Raw genomic sequence first — 18,009 nt, 5'->3', positions numbered from 1 at the left:
TGACCCAGAAGAGATACAGGACTTTTGGTATGGGTTTTAATACTGGAACCAAACTTGATCAAAATACACAGCATTACATTTTTTAAAGAGTTTTTTTTTAAAGAGTTTTTTTTAGGAATATAACAACTTTTTTTATACATCTATGAGTGTTTGTAAAATATTTATCCCCTTTCCCATATCTCACACACTCTTTTGGGACTTAATTCTGTTAATAAACATGAATCTACACGTCTTTTGACCATTGCAGCATACAAAAAAATAATCTTTTCAATCTTTTTTTTTTTGAAAGTGAAAGTTTATGCAAGTAAAATAAATATATTCAGGTTGAAAACATTTCAGGATAATATTGACATTTTGTTAGAAAATGAATTTGTAGGTTTTTATAAAGTTGCAGTTTTTGAGAAGAATTGATTTAAATCCATTGATTTAATACTGATTTAATTGATTTAATCCATTGAGTTAATACTGCTAATTCTCAGATTATGTTCCTATAAATGTCACATGATATATTCAAATACAATTTTTCATAAATATTGGGGAAAACATTTCTTGCATCACAACTTCAAAGAATTTCTCGATCTTTTAATTGATAAAAGGGTAACATTCATAACTTTGCCATTTTTTGTACATTCACTCATTAACAACAAGTTACTGATCAGATATATTATGATTTTAGTTGAAAACATATGAAGTTATTACTGACATGTGAGGTTACGTTCGGGATCGTTTGCAGATTCTGAATACATTAAGAGGGTGAAGACGTTGGACAGCTCGAGTGCTGGAAGATTACCTGCTGCTTGTGCTGATTGAGTAGCGGCAGCTCCATCTCTTGGCTCGGTGAGGCGGACAGCTGTCGGCGAGCAGGGCTGTCAACAGACTCCTTCTGTTTGTTGCGGCACATGCAGATCAAGAAGAATAAGCAGGCAATAACAAGAGGGGTGGCTATACTGGGGATCAAGATGTACAGTATCTCCTTTTTCATTTGCTCCGGAGGATCTGGGAAAGATGGGAAACAAAATGTTTAACATTGCTTGAATTCATTGAATTCTCCGTCATGAGGTTGAGGTGTTCAACTCACTGCAGGGCTGGATGTCACAGACGTCCGCTCTAACATTCGGGTCCAACGTGAAACACCAAGGGCTCTCCATTTGCCCCCCGGGGTTCCTGCAGAAGTTGTGTCCTCCTCTGAGCTCAGGGTACTCGGCAGGCGTCAGGTGATGACTGTGTGGATACTGTGCACTCCAGGGCTGGCACTGGTAGCCTGATTTCGTGACACTCACCGTGCCTTTGTAGTTGGCGCCACTTCCATTGTAACAGCTGTGATTTGGGGGTGAATCTTTAACAAGAATTGAAAATTAGTAGGTATTTTCTCCCAGAACATTGAGTAAATGTACATCAGTCTCATTGAAATATTCATTTGTGAGTCAGAGTTATAGATTAATACAACCTTAAGAAATGTTGGTTACACTTTATTTTAAGGTGTCATTGTTACAGTGTAATTCTATCTATTTAAGTACTATGTGAGCAACTACATGTACTTACTATAGGGTTAGGGTAGGATTAGGATTTGTTTGAGGGTTAGTTGCATGTAATTATGCATAATTTACTGTTATTACTATGGTAAGTGCATGTAACAAGGACGCTGTAAAATAAAGTGTTACCGAAATTTTAGACGCACCACAAGAGGGCCCTCTCGCTTTAATTGCTGCTCTTTGAGGCCAGTTACATTAGATCTCATGCTATTGTGTTTTCCCTGGCTCTGAATGACAACCCCTTCTTGTGTTGTGTTGTGAGGTTGAGTGGTGATGACCTACATTGGGGCGGCAGGCCGATGCGGAGGCAGCTGGCCGCGTCAGGAGAGCCGGGGTGGGGGAGCAGGTTGCACACGGGCAGCTCCAGCTGCATGAGGATCAGAGGGTTGGAGCGTGCGATGGTGTACTCCGCGTTACACAGGTCGTTCTCCAGAGCCTCACACTCGTCCCGGCAGAGCTGGCGCCGGCGCGGACCTCGGCTGCCCTCCTCGCATAACGGGAAGACGTAATAGCAGAACGATGGGATGGCAAACTCAGAGCACTGGTCTGAGAGCTGGGTCGAGGTGCCGATCATCGTGAAGGCCGCTGGAGAACAACACAGGAATGATGAAGAATCATAGAAGCAGAATGCATGATATGTCGGATTAAAATTGACATTGGGATGTGGTTTAGTGTGATTGTGAAATCACGCAGGCTGCTATTTAATAAAAGTATATGTGTTAGTGGTTTCAGAGTGAAGCATGACACACTTTGAGAATCTCAGGACGGCCTGGTTCATCGACAGTGAATCCCGCTGGGAGCTGCATGTGTAAATGAACATACAGCCTTCACTCTGGAACCAGCAGCACATGTACGGTTCTGCTCAAGTTTACATTCCCCTTGCAGAATATGCAAGACGCTAATAATATATATTTTTGGACTGTCCTGAATAAACTATTTTACATAACAGATGTTTACATAAAATCCACAAGACAAAATAATAACTGAATTTTCACAAATGAACCAGTTTCTGGAATCATTCATTCTTTCCAAGTCATCTAGTGAAACTTCCTGTATCTTTTCACTTCACAATATATATCACAGAAAACTAAATTTGGCAATGTCAGTTTTTGATCATGATGTGTGCTAAACTGCTCACCAGTGATGCGGTTTTCACTTTCTCCCTGCATCTGCAGAGACTCCACGTAGATGCTCCTGTTTCCAATGAAGCGAGCGCACGCAATGCCTCGGTACGGCTGGCAGAAGCCCTTCTCATGCGGTCTAAAGAAAACGACAGACAGTGACGATGACCAAGATGAAAGCTTGCCTGAATGCCACACAGCTGATATCTAGTAAGGCAACGCAACTAATAAAGCGGTACGTTGTAGAATAAGACTCGGGATCATTACGCATCACAATACCGTGTGATTATGACAATTTAAAGTCCCTCTGTGTTGAAAATCCAGCTTTTAATGTTGTTTATACGTCTATGTGGTGTTTTTAATAAGCTTTAAGACAAAGCATGTGTAAATTCATAAGTCGACAGCATTGCTGAGTATTTCCTCCTTAAAACTGCAGTGAACCAAAGACAGGCTCAAAAACACGCTTTGAAATCGCTGGTGTTTCTGACGTCACAAACTACCTTGTAACCAATCAGATCAACGTGTGTTCGTCAACCAGTGGATCTCTGAGCTGAGGGAGTGAGTGGAGGCGGGGCTCATCTGCATATTCATAGAACCGCGTATACTAAATGAGGCAAGGGTGTCGAGTTACATTCAAGATATTTTAAGGCATGAAGAAATTATTTTCCAGGAAAAAACATTTAAATGTGTCATTTTGGTGATCAAAGAAGAGTTTTAAGGGCTAAAATGATTGACTACAGGGGGACTTTAACACTAAGGTCTGCTTTTCTGTAGCTCAAACAGTAGAGCGGCACCGCCAAGGTCCAGGTTTCGATTCCCAGGGAAAGCAAGAACTGATAAGAATGTAAATGTGTACCTTGAAATGCAATGCAAGTCGCTTTGGATAAAAGCGTCTGCCAAATGCATAAATGTAAATGTCTATATTTGGGGTATGCCATAATTTTAACTTATTAATCATTTTTCAGGGATTAGAGTAATGATATTTCCATCCAGACTGACCGATCTGCAGCCCTGGCTTCTAATACTGATGTTAAACTAATATCCAGCTGACCTCGGCGAAGAGACCACAGTAATGAGCATTCAGGGACTCTGGAGTGAGCCTGTGCATCTCATGACCTCTTGTTCCTGGATCCTGAAATCTAGGTGCTCACGAAGAGCCAAAGCGATACAGAAGTCTGGTCACCGTGGACTGCGGTTCAAGTGTTATGATTGGAGCACTTCTGAAGAAGGTTCAATGGTTGTTTATTACGCTACTTTTGGGCTTTGCTGTTTCTCTCATCACAATCTGAATTTGAAGTGACCAAAAGATTTGCTGCTCAGGATATCCATCTCTGCTGTTTATGCAGTTACCAACGGGATAAAAGTGGTCTATTCTGGCAAAACAGAAATGGGTTTGTGGAACTGCTTGGAATTGGATTCTGAACTTTATGCCTAAAGGGATTTTTTTTTTTGTCTCCACAACAGACATTTGTTTAAGTCTCACAATGAACTGACAACACACAACAGCAATGATTTCCAGAGCTGAAATCCGATCCTGTGTAAGGCTCTGGTCCAAAACCGTGTCTACCTTCTAAGGCAGCATCCAAGCTGAAACTGAACTGGAACATGCGCAACACAAGCAGAAACTGAGCCGTTAAAACAGTTGTAGTACAATCTAAAGGGGCAAAACTCTCTTGCTTCATTCACCATCTTAGATTTTTTGTTTCAAAGAGCTTGATGAAATATGCGAAGGATTCATACAATGCTACCTAAGAATTTGGCCAATATATTAAAGCCAATAAATAATAGATTATTTTCTTCAGTTGAGACACTTCAGATGCGCACTGTTCACCATGATGGGTTTAAATTGCTTGAAATATGATTAGAATCACTTCAAAAAAAGGAAAATACAGTAAAGTGCAACACGTGCAGCACCAGTCTGTCATATCGGCTACATCAGATTATAATGAGAACATTATAATTGTGTGTTTGAGACATGGCTTTTAATGGTGAGACCTGTTTTTGTAATCAGCCTCTCAAAAACTATATAAAAATTTGGATTCAGATTTATCGGCCAATATATTGGTTGTCGGCTTTCAAATATAAAGAATTATCCTTTATCGGTACTGACCAAAATGTTCATATCGGTGCATCCCTTCTATATAGAGTGCATAGTTTTGCTTGCTCGTGCACTGCAAACAGAACAGATCCGTTACCAATCCTGAACAACAGGAAAATACATTTTCTCCAGTATCTCACTCATTTTCTGGAGTTTAGTGATATGGCCAACACTTTTCTGAAAATGTCCTCACCTGGCCCATATGCAACATGATCAGAAACAAGCACACTTATCAGCCTCCGGGGTTTGACATTTTAAGTAGATCCCCAGTCATTCAAAGTTTTCCGATGTTTTTAAAACTGTTATAAATCACACACTGCTGCTCTGAGAACTGTGAATGGATGTAGTGTGAAGCTTAGCTAAAATAACTGCTCTCTGAAGGAATTTCGCACTATTCACTTTTCATTTTGCTCCATCTGTGGCAGATTGCCAGCGTATCCATCAATGCCCCAAACTTCTGCTACGTCCAGCCTCAATATCACATATGGTTACAATTTCACTGCAGTTTGGATTGAGCAAGGAATTTTCTCTCAAGCTAATGTTTAGGGACTCGGGCCTAACAAGATTCAGATTTACTTCCTACTTTTTTGTGTTGTTGAAATATTGTAAGGAGAGGAAAAAAATAAATGCAAAGCATTATTTCTCTAAGCGCTGTTCTTTGTAACCTGTTCAAAGTTTGCAACAACTGGATATTAGTTTTGCATAGAAGTTTGACGTCAACATTTTTTCACTTTCTGACCCACCTCACATATACTCAACATTTATCAGTGTGAATAGACAATGAGGCTGTCAAGTTGTAAGCAACGCAACTGGGGATTTGTGCCTCTCGTGCTCATCTGTAACCACTTATGTAGAGAAAAACACTACTCTCCCTCGATCAAATACATCTACATGTGGTCTTAATGCTCTTCTACTTGGATAATATTCTTCGTTAATGGCTCTTATTGTAGATTATCCTCGCTGTCCCACAGAACAAATGCAGACTTTCCTTTGACCCCTAAAGGCCCCGATATACTTCAAGCGAAATCGAAGAGCTGGTGTGACGTCATTTCAAAGAAAATTTCCGGGAAAGTTCGCTCTGGCTGGTAAACACCTTCGAACTGCCATTGGTCCGTGGCGATGATGTAATAAGTAGGTGTGGCTCTGAGGCTCCGCCTTCTTTGAGATGTAAATCTTCTCCGGTTCATTTCTTCTCTGCTTTATAGTATAGTATATTTCTTCTCTGCGTTATAAAAAGAGCCGCTTTATAGTAGAAATTTAAGTTGTAATTCTAACTGAAAGAGACAGTCACCGCGTTTCCATTACCCTTCAAATTGCGCAAATTGAAATTGCGAATTGAAAATACGCACAATGGAAACACGTCAATTTCGCAAAAACTCCCGTTTTTCGCAAAAAAAGTTTTTACGCTCGCATGAGGTGGTTTTTCAGGCGATTCGAAAAAGGAATATTACGCAAAACTGCAATGGAAACAGTTTTTGCGCATTTACAGTCACCTGACTTAGAAGACGCGGTGTGTTTGAGGTCCATGTATAGCTACGAAAATAATAATCATTTTATATTATTTTATTATAACATTTAATATGCTATATTTAGAAGACGCTTTTATGCAAAAAAGGAACAAAGCTGAATGTGGAGCGCGCACTGCATGGCACGGAGGCGCGGGCGCGAACACTTGCATTTTCCTATCAACAGTGGAAACAACTTAAAATAGGCTATACTCTATCATTTCTGGTCATACAGAAAATAATAATACATTATTCTCAACCACTTTTATTTGTGTAAACTCACAATAACAAGAAAACGCTGTGCTTTTGTAAAATAAAAGAAACAATCAAACGCACTTTCATGATCTCCGTAAACTGGAGCGCGAGAACTGAAACAAAATATAGCCTATGTAGGTCTACGCTAAAGCTTGAAATGTCCACTTTAAAACGAACAAATTCGAATCGGAAGCTAATAGCCTACCTTCTGATTAATCCGTATGAAAGGTGCATTTCTCTCTAAAAGCGCATCTGCTTAACAGCGGAAATGGAGATGTGATTTTAGCCAAAACAATAGTTTATTAATTATATTAATGGCTCTTCTCATTCAGCACTGCGGGAAAAACATCAATTCCAGGTTCTAATTTGGCCTTAGAAAACCAGTAAAATCGACATGTTTTCCATATTAATTTGTGAATATTTTAAATGTTTAATAAAGGGGCAAAAAGTCAAACAAAAATCTGAAAATTTGTCGTTATTTACTTTTTTGCGCAGCAGTTGGTGTAGCCAGTTCAAATTAAAAATGTTGGTGTTCAACTTTGCATTTTAAAAAGACAACAACCGTTAATTTTTCGTTTTTCAATTACGGGTTAAAAAAGGAAAAATGAATGGACACAAAAGTAGCCTACATGGATCGTTTGGACACAATACGAGACAGAGTTCTTTAATAAATTCATAAAAGAAACAATAATTAGCCTATAGGAATATTCTAAATCTCAAAGAAATGCCACAATCAAAACCTCGGATCAGAAATGAGGGCGAAACACCCAGAAACTCCTTAGGCTTTATGTGTCGTTCGCATTATAAGGGTCTTTCCCTGCCATTAATGCTTGGATAGCACGCCACGTCTCCTTCCAATAATAATAATAATAATTTCTAATGCGGTGGATAGGCCTATTATATAAACCAACGTCCGTTGCCGCGATTTTTGGAATGACTTATCGCGAGAGAAAAAAAGGACGTTTTAGTCGCATAACATCGGTTAATGGAAACGCCGTCATTTCGCAATAGTTTTTTATCGATATTTAGATAATAGCGCAAAACATTTGCGCAAATCTGTAATGGAAACGCGGCTACTGACACTGTTTTCGTCTTTAATTCAGTAAAGCTGCTGATTTAAAGCGATCTGTTGTATAAAGTGCTATGTAAATAAACTTGACGTGACTGGAGCGCTGAATCACAGAGCTGGTGCAAACACACACATCACTGAGATCAGAGGCTTTCTGAACTGCTGATTTCTGATAATTTTGTTATTGAGAGGAAAGCATGCAGCTATATTGACATATTCATCTAAATGTAGACAGCGTTGGGATGTTCGCTAACAGTAAACAGTATAAGCGGAGAGCGGAAAAGAACTTCTCTGTGAGTATATCAGGACCTTAAGAGGCGAGTTCAAAGAAACTGTGCATTGCAGGCAGGAATCATTTTCAGCTCAACAGTTGGACAAACGTATTCCTGATAAAAACATTTGTTTAAAAACAGTCGGTACAGGAAGAGGAGTTAACACTGAGGATTAGGCTAAATAAACTTTTTTATGTATATTTTAATTTTTTGTTTATATGCAATCTTGCTTTTCTCGCTGCCATGGCTTACACGCATGTGAAAATGAAATGCTTTTGTTTTTGAATCGTAACACAATTGTGCACGTTATCCACGCTGTATCATCATAACAATACTGTCAAAAATGGCGGAGAGCAATGTCTCGACGGAAACGGAGATCACCACTCCTGACAATTTGAGAAGCGATGTGTGGAAGGTGTTTGGATTTCAAACCATAAATGGAAAAATTACAAATAAAGAAGTGGCAATCTGCAGAATAAGCAAAATCCGAATGAAATATCACTCCTCAACTAACAACCTCAGGGCACACCGGACAACGTTACACCCTGACAAGCTAAGCGATCTGTCCGAGGAACCGCCACTAAAACAGGCAAGAATGACTTCTTCTCTGCCTCTCTCCTCTCCTCATCACGGGGCTTACCAGCTGTCCGCCAAAAGGCGATTACAGACAAACTGACACGCTTTATCTGTAAAGATATGAGACCGATCAACATCACGCAGGGGTCTGGATTTAAAGATTTTATTCACGAGCTTGAGCCAAGGTACACGGTTCCTAGCCGCGCAACAATCACTGACAGAGTTGTGAAACTCTATGACACAACATCAGACAAAAGTTGACAAATTAAAGTCATTCATTTTGTTCCGCTGTTTTATTGTTAATAAGAAAGCGATCACCTGTTTCTAAATGTTTATTGTAATGTTAGATGTCCCTCTAGTGGACAGAACGTGTAACAACAACCACATGCTATAGTGGCATTGGCGATCCATAAGCCTGTGTAATGTCGTAAATATTAATAATAGGATGAATTTGAGCATTTAATATTCGAATATTATTCGAATATTAAATAAAATAAGGAATGGAATTCAAGTAGTATTATAGAGGAAGATTGACAGCCCTAATATGCAGTACTGGGAACTGAAGGAAGACAAACACTGCAAACTACCTCTACCTGCCGCACATCTTACTGAAGCTCTCATCTCAACTTAGGACCCAGTGCAAACAGGGCCAGATCCCATTTCCACCTAACATCAACATTAACACATTAAAGGTGACATATTATGCCCCTTTTCAAGATGTAATATAAATCTATGGTGTCCCCAGAATGTGTCTGTGAAATTTCAGCTCAAAATACCCCCCAGATCATTTATTATAGCTTATCAAATTTGCCCCTTTTTGGGTGTGAGTAAAAACGCACTGTTTTTGTGTGTGTCCCTTTAAATGCAAATGAGCTGCTGCTGCTGCGCCCCCGTTCAGAAGAGAGCCGATCCTTTACACGAGCTTCGGATGCAATAACAAAACACGCGAATAATCTCAGAAATAACCCGTAGTGGAGTGCAGACTTACAGAGAGACTCAGAAACAACTGGTTACACTGTTGTCTCTTGCGAAAACCAAATGCCGGTGCCGTTGGTGGAAACGTGTAGATTAAGGGGCGGTAATATTATAATAAGATCCCCTTCCTGCGTCAGGAGGGGAGCGAAATCTGAGCGGCTTATTGTCATGCTTGCAGAGAAAGGCTCACCAAAACAAAGTTACTGGGTTGTCACTTTTCACATTTTCTTGGTTGGTAGATGCACCGGGGACCCGATTATAGCACTTAAACACAGAAAAAGTCAGATTTTCATGATATGTCCCCTTTAGCATGTGTTTTTAGTGAGCAGAACACAAGTGGTCAGTGCTAAATACAGATGAAAATGGGGTCTAAACCGTTTTGTGATCTCGAAACACTTGTGCATCCTGAATGCATGTGAATGTGAGAAAGCACAACAAAACAAGCAATACACATTTGCTGTGTTGTACCAAAACGTCATTTAAAAATAATCGTGCACCACATTTGGCGCTTCCATGAGAGTAACGTAGTCTAGATAAAGTTCAGACATAAGTGACTATATATATATATATATATATATATGTTCAAATACATGCTAAAATCAGATGGATACGGTAATGCATCCCAGCTGACCACTTGTGATCACCCTGAAACGCATCTTAAACCAGGTGTAAACGTATTCACCCGGATGTTTAGCAGATTGTCCCAGGTGTTCATCTTCATGCAATACAAATAAATGTGGACAGAAACTATAGAGCTCAATAGACACAAAAAGGTCCATTTGTACACTATATTCAATTATGGTCTGTTCCTCACACAAGTCTATAGTAGGGCTTCAGAAGACCACTTATTTTATTGTTTATCTTCCACCACTGTCTGACTCCATTCACTCTTTTTACAAAATATCTCCTCCTGTGTTTCACGGACAAAAGACAGACATTCAGGATTTTTAGTGGGCAAAAAAGGTCATTGTCTACAGTGTGGCGACGTATGAAGCCCTGCTCACACGAAAGCCACTGTCAAACCAGCCATCTGCTGGTCAACAAACACGAGCATGGAGAAATCTTTTGCCCTCACACGAAATTCCAGGTTGCGTGGATTCCTACTGAAAACCCACAAAAATCCGCCGAACAACGGTGAATGTGGCTGCACCTTTACTGCACTGATCTACAGTATGTCAGTTTGTGGGAATGAAGGCTGAATCCTATTAACACGAGCACTGCCCTGGAAATATCCCCACAGACATTGTACCATTTATTTAACCTGGAAAAGGAAACATGAGGATCTGCCATAAAATTTCCCCAAGCAAAGGTGGCTGCCAGCGATCTCTCCGGCTCTCGGGGAAGTTAAGTCAGATACTGGCTCATGCCAAGATACAATCCTGTGTTTTTGTTCTTTTTGGAAAAGCAGGTCCTGCTTTTATTTCCACTAATCAACCAAAGCTTTTTGTCATGTCAAGGTAAATAGAAAGAGAGTAAGAGAAAGAGACACTTACGTTGATCCACCCTTTGCCATATTTATGTTATAAGACTACAGCCAGCAAAGAGCTTTAAACTAAACACTAAACTGTTTTTCTATCTTCTCAAGCTTCAGTTCACGCAACTGCGAAGATATCGGATCAATTTTAAGCAGAAATGTGTTGACTCAGCTTTTTAAACACTGTGATCCAACTCAAAGTCCTGCCATCTGACTCCTTTTGAGAGGAATTGTTAAAATTCATGAAATGTAGGTGCATTTTTGAAAGAGATGAGGCCAATGGGTTGGAATAAACAATTGACCACGTGGAAATTATGTACCTTTTATTTACAGAAACAAACACAAAAAGCCGGGAAAAGTGAATGCACACAGAGACAAACGGACAGAAGCAGTACTTACAGATCTGGTCCAGTGGGTGGGGACTGTCCTGTAAAACACAGATAGGAGGAATTACGGACTAGCGTCTTAACATGATCTTCCCTTAGGGAGCAGCTGTTTTCACAAAGCCTAATTTGCCGTTTCAGCTCAAGAGAAGTTGGAGTGTTATTACGCCAAGATGACTTTTCAGAGAGGCAGGAGGCACGGTGCAAGCGAGCTCCTAAACCTGTCAGAAGCATAATGTGAAATATTGGACGTGCTCCTTGTGGAGAATTTACCGTACGCACATAAAAGGGATCTTTTCCCCCCCAGAAGGAAACAGTGGGAAGTAGTTTCTTAAGAAGAGTCCTAATGCAGGAACACTGAGATTTATGCTGCTGCTTTCCTATAAATATACAGGGATGCCAGGGTGAGATTTGGCGCATGTGGCTGTAAAACAGAGCTGCTTTAGTTTGCTCTGTAAATCAATGGACTCCCCAAATAAGCGAAAATGGGTGAACAGGAAAAGAAAACACTAGAGCTACAATACAGAGGAGAACGCACTGATTGAGGCCCCGACTGTGAGGAACTGAAGAGTTGTAAAAGTTTATATTGGGATGCCACACAGGTATATTTAATTGAGCTGGGTTCATGTGACGCCATCATTCATGGCAATCATTTACAAAAATAACTATGTATTAAAACCAACAAATATCTGCAATGAATGGAAATGTGTGCCTTCTTCCTATAGAGAGCAACAGCAGAGTTCTGGAAATAAAAAAACCCATTCATTTTCTCTGTAGAGAAATTGATTTTTAATGACGGCGTATAAACCTTTCAAAAGAGACCTACAACATTTACAGAGTGAAATCTTCCCCTATGGAAGGCAGTGTGATTTCAGTGTAATTTATTATTATTTAATAGCAAGATTCCTGGTGGAAAAACTACACTACCCATAATCCCGAAGAGAGCTCCACCAATCGGAAAAGCCCTGCATCCCCCATTCCCATGAAGCATTGCGAATTATGTCACTGAGTCTCAAAATACACTAGCTTTCAAAAGTATTCGGTATGATTTTTTAATGGTTTTGAAAGTCTCTTTTGCTAAACAAAGAGATCAAACAGTAAACAAGCAATATTGTGTTTAAAATAAACATTGTTTATGTGAATATCTAGTAAACTGTAATTTATTCCTGTGATCAAAGCGCATCATTACTCCAGTCTTCAGTCACATGATCCTTCAGAAATCACTCTTTGATGAAACATGTCTGATTATCATCATGTTGAAAACAGTTGTGCTGCTTCATATTTTTGAGGAATCCTGAATTTTGATGTACAGAAAAAAACAGCATTTATATGAAATCTTTTGTAATGTTATAAATGTCTTTACACTTTTTTTTATCATTTTAATGTGTCTTTGCTGAATTAACGGTTGTGTATACAATATATGTATACAAATATATTTGTACATAGCTAAATATTTTAGCAAAAACCATTTTATGTTCAACAAAGGCATTGGTTTGATTTGATCACTTCATTCGCAATGCTTCATGCAACCTGTAGTTCATTCCCCCTTAAAAAACAATGAATAAAAAAATCATGTGTGAATCATAATGTTGGTATTCATTTCAGAGCTGTTTCTGGATCACAGATTAAAGGTAAAAAGAAAAAAAAAAAGCAGTCATTTACCCAGTCGCACATATAGCACTCCAGTTGCTGAAATAACTTTGATGGAGTTTGAAGCCACACACTGGTAGTATCCGGTGTCGGTGGTGTCCAGGTCTTGGATGCGGAGCTTGGATCCGGCCTCAGTCTTGCGGATGGAGATCCGGCCCTGCTCCTGCACCACCGGGGCGTCGTTCTTCAGCCAGCGGATGTTGGGCCGCGGGTGGCCCGCTACTTTGCAGTGTAAAGTGGCCGTCTGGCCCTGCACTATAGTTATATTGTTTGGCGGCTCCACAAACTCCAGGAAATAACCTGAGGGAAAAGGGCAAGGAAGGCTGTTAGAGGGGTCAAAGGTGGAGACCCTGAGCATCAATGCAGGCTTAAGAAGAAATCAACCCCCAATCCTCCTCCAGACGCCCGTGACAGACACTACATTTACACCGTCAAACCATTTAACATTTAAAATGATGTGTTGGTTTCTGCCTCAGGAAAGAGCACAAGACTCAAGTCTCAGAGAAAAAAAAAAAACACTGTGAATGGAAACAAATGAAGGGCCAGATTTTACTAACAGCGAACATCTTTTGCAGTTAAAAACTACTGTCAGTGAAAAATTAGCAATGAAAAGGTATTTTCTGTGCCGGGCCTTGTTGTATATGCATTTGCTGGAGTTTCCCTTTCAGAGGCTAAATGTATGGGAGGAGAGGGTTAACTAGGGATTGCAGTGGTCAATTTACTGGTGTTTGCAGCACTATTTAATGCCGAAAAAAGCAGTTTGGTAAATCTGGCCCTAAATATCAATTTTACATCATACATTCACACATTAAAACTGAACATTTTTAGAATGGAATAAATCTGAGGCTGAATAATTAATCAAATCATGATATATCAGTGCGATTATCAAATTCCATAGTGTGTGATAAATAGACGCAATGAACACATTCACAGTGCGTTTCAGAGTGAAGCGTGGCACATTAACACACGAGCAGCTCATGAAAACAGTGTGTTCTGTGTCTCTGCGCGGCAGAAAATACAGCTTTCAGTTTGCAGTAAAACTGCTCTGTGAATACATGACTCACTGAATAATTCACTCAACCAATCTGTTTAAAGCCACAACTCCACAACTGTGTGTTACAGTGATTCTGCTGTGGCTAAAGGACTTGATTTAAAACTTCATTTGTTGGCAATATGGACCCTATTCTCATTTCCAGTGTTCTCAGATGTAGAGTTTGACATTGGGAAACTACGGCCAGTTTGATTGCAGCATTCCAGTTCGCTCCAACAGCTAATTGAGGAAAAATATCCATTATGGCATTTCCACAACTTTGCAAATAAGGAAAAAAAGTATAGAGACTAATCAAACAGAAAAAAAAAAAAGTTTATGTGTAATAAAATAATGATAAAATATGTATAAAAAAAATAATTAAAAAAACTGCTAGACTGACAATATGGTCACACTTTAGATTAGGGTCCAGTTCTCACAATTAACTAACTATTAACTATGACTACTGCCTCAATCAACTCCTAATTGCTGCTTATTAATAGTTAGTAATGTGGTTGTCAAGTTTAGGTATTGGGTAGATTATGGATGTAGAATATGGTCACGCAGAATAAGGCAATAATATGTGCATTTTAAATAAACAGCACAATATCCTAGTAATATGCATGCTTACAAGCAACTAGTTAATAGTGAGGGTTGGACACTAAACTAAAATGTTACTGACAATGTTATTAACTGTGAAAACACATTATCACAGTCTGTGAAAAGAGTCTAATGTGTTTCTAATATGCCAGTTACTCAATATTAACATATTTATTGAAATGTTGTGTAAATGCGGCCTCTCCTTACGCCAACAATTCCTCAGAAACCACTATTGCTAGATGTAATGTGACAGTGTCAAATTAATAACAGAAGCTTGGACACAGACATCTTTTGAACTAGGTTGACAGATCCCGAATCTGCGGCGTAAGAAAGTAGTTCCACAAACAAGAGCTTCTTTTCGACTCTCCTCGTCTTTTTCTTATTGAAATACCTCTTTCAATCACATAAACTACTTGTTCTATGAACTGTTATAAAACTCTGGCTCATGTGATATTGCTTTATTAACAGACTCAAAATTTTGTTTGCATGAGCCGCTCCAGGGTTTTTGCTTTCCAACCAAGAGTTTTCAATTCGCTACATCACATTTTTGTGTTTGTTTTAGTTGAAGTTTTTGTCTAATTTTCGGATGGAGAAGATAAACAGGAGCCGGCCAGTCAAGGTCTGACCCCTGCATTAGATGGCAGAATCTGAAATGAACTACTCAACTCAGGGAAAGCACATCTGGATTAAACAACGCCAGCTTCAGCTCAAAACAAACATCTTCTGTTGAGTGGTCCCATCCTGACAACTGCGGATGAAAGGAATGTCTCAGGAGGGGTTTTGTTTGTTTTGGCGAACCTATGATTTGTAGACCTAAGCAGCGTAGCAAACAAACCCTGAAAAAGCCATTCATTTTGGGTAGAGCAGAGCTTCGCAAATGTGCAGGACAGCCGTTCATAAAACATCCGAACATCATTTCAAAGTAGGACTTTTACAATATGTTTTGAATACCGTGGCTACAAGAATTCACAGTTATAATATTAATTGAAATATTAAGTTCGGAAAAAAAGTTGTGTTATCAAATTAATTTTTCTTGTTTACTTAGTGTTTTCACAACAAAAAATGTTATCGCTCAAAATATGTGTTCAGGGAAGTGGAACGAGAGTTTGTTTCCTGCAGACTGGGGAATATAACACACACACACACACTGGCGAGACAACCTTTCTTCTCCGACATGGTTTTGTGCGACAGCAGCAGAAACACACCGTCTTTCTTTTTTGTTTTATGACAAGTGGCAACCAGCATTAAGGTGCAATAGCGCCGCCTACTATGTTGGAGTGTCAACCAATATATACAATATTATTGTGTCATTTTTTATAATATAAATCAAGTATAACCAATATTGCAAATCCCCTATTTCAAAGACTCTGCAATCTTTCTCTATACCGCCATTCTTTAACCCTCTGCATTGTAAATCTCTCACATATGTCAGTAAATTTCAAGCTAGATAAATGTCTGTCGAGGAAGATTTAGCTTGCCAGTGATTAGGCTAAAAATTCTGTTAAATACTGAGAAAAAAAACTGTAAAATATGAAAGTATTCTGCAATCATTTAAGAAATAGGTTCTTATAAAGAACCTCTTTGGCATTAAGCATTATTTAACAATTGATTCGAGGACCCTAGGGTTCCCTATTGAACCCCACTGAACCTTTTTTATAGTAATAAAACTTAGTTAGTTCAGTTAGAGAACAAACACTACAGTTAAAAACTGAACGCATCTGCTCAATTCAGCGTGAGCCGAGCAAGAGGATTCAGATTTCACCTCACCTCACTCTTGACATGCGATGGCGGAAGATTTATTTTTTAGCAAGTTCGTCATTGTTCTGTTTTGTTGTTGTGTTTTTATTAAGAATAATAAATGAACCCACCATTCAAGCAATTGCCGCACCCAAATTGGCGCTAATTCACCAATTAAAATGTGCATGGGCATTCATAAGGGTGCGTGTCCTCTGGCGCTGAGCGAGCGGAGCAATGCAAGCGTTTTCAGTTCATTCCTATAGAAGCTCAACTTTCACGGGAATTATTTGAAAACGCTCGCTCTGCTCCGCACCGTTGTGAATGCACGTTACTTTCGCTTTTACTTTCGAATTAGCGATTTAAAAGCTAGGAAAAAAAGATCTCTATATATTTATATGGCGATTGTATTGTCAATGGACTCGTCAATGGATCGTCAAGGAATGTAGTCAGTTTTAAAATAGCAGTGTCTGGCCCCGGTGAGTCAGAGGCCTCCTCCTCTTCACAAAGACATGAGAGATGACTCGATGGTGGGGAAGTGAGAAATGCAACAGCACTGCATGATGGGAAAACAGAGAAAGTGACAGCAAAAGGGCAAAGAGAAGAGGTGATGGGCCTGGGTAACCTCAGGCTGAACAGTGTGAGCTCATAGCAAGTACAGAGCCAGACGCAGCTCAAATAAACAGTCGTGTGCGCAAGAGCCAGACCTCAGCCTTATCAAGCAGACATGAAATGTGCTGCGCTCTTGAACCTGATCTGAGATCGTATCTTCACAACCCACAGCCATCATAAGGGTGGTATGTAGCCTTAAATGGGTTGACACGCAGTTGCCAAGTTGTCCAACCCACGCATGAATGACTACAAGAGCAAGTATACAGTTCTTAGGCAACGCATCCAAACGTGTGGCCTTTCAAAGTTTATAGTGTGCTCGATACATGCTTTATAGTGTGCTCGATACATGCACACTAGAAAGATTCATCTTCATCTAGCGTCTGCGCTATTTCTCTTCATAAGTCATGACGGATAAAAATGTCTTGGTACTCTTTTAAACTAGACTTGCGTGCATGTCTTCATCCCCTCACAGAAGTGCTCGTAAATACAGGCATCTATTGTTGTTGCCTTCTCCGGTATTTTGTTTTTCCGATTTTGTCAGTGTCGCCACCTTCAGGATCAACTAATTAGAGCAAAAAAAGTCAGCGTGCATATGGGCTTTTCAAACCTTCAAACTATTATCAGTTATTAATCTATTAAATAGATGAAATACATTTTTTTTTGTATAAACCAAAGTATACTTTGGGCTTAAGGCAACTCTAGAAACACCATTCAATTAGGAACAACGTGAAAACCATAATGATCCTGAGGCAGATAATTCAACAGTCAACAAAAGACGACAGGTATAAGCCAAAACCGCACGCACAAAAAACACCAGCAAAACAAGGCAGCGTTGACAAGATCTGCATCACATCACAGAAGATTTGTAAAGCAGCTGAGGCATGAAAGGCCCGTTTGTGTTGCACACCCAAACGGAGAAAGTGAGGAGATGCTGTGAAAACACGAGCAGCCTGAGAGAATGAGCGAGAGGTACAGGCAAGTCGTTACAGGCGCTGCTATCTATAATGGGTGTGGAAACATGAGTGAGGGTGTTGTGATCATGCTCAGATGACGTTCTGAAGACGTGACATAATGAGAGAGTCTACTACTGTACATGAGTGTGTTCCACACCAGTGAAGCACAGCGC

At 39.6% G+C, this 18,009-nt stretch overlaps 1 protein-coding gene across 2 annotated transcripts in view; it reads right to left on the bottom strand.

Annotated features, from left to right (window-relative positions):
* The window catches only part of ror2 (receptor tyrosine kinase-like orphan receptor 2), an 87,878-nt gene that overhangs the window by 2,611 nt on the left and 67,258 nt on the right, over window positions 1-18,009 (bottom strand). For both annotated transcript variants that reach the window (XM_079862181.1, XM_079862182.1), the window contains exons 3-8: window positions 12,923-13,210; window positions 11,277-11,304; window positions 2,671-2,792; window positions 1,815-2,117; window positions 1,079-1,336; window positions 791-996 (exon numbers count right to left, since the gene is read on the bottom strand). In XM_079862181.1, the coding sequence (XP_079718307.1) occupies window positions 791-996; window positions 1,079-1,336; window positions 1,815-2,117; window positions 2,671-2,792; window positions 11,277-11,304; window positions 12,923-13,210 (1,205 nt within the window). The remainder of the gene's footprint in view (window positions 1-790; window positions 997-1,078; window positions 1,337-1,814; window positions 2,118-2,670; window positions 2,793-11,276; window positions 11,305-12,922; window positions 13,211-18,009) is intronic.

This window comes from Squalius cephalus (genome assembly GCF_949319135.1).
Source record: "Squalius cephalus genome assembly, chromosome: 24".
Taxonomy (NCBI): Eukaryota; Metazoa; Chordata; class Actinopteri; order Cypriniformes; family Leuciscidae; genus Squalius; species Squalius cephalus.
Note: the sequence above shows the minus strand (reverse complement) of the source record. Positions and strands in the feature narration are given on the sequence as shown.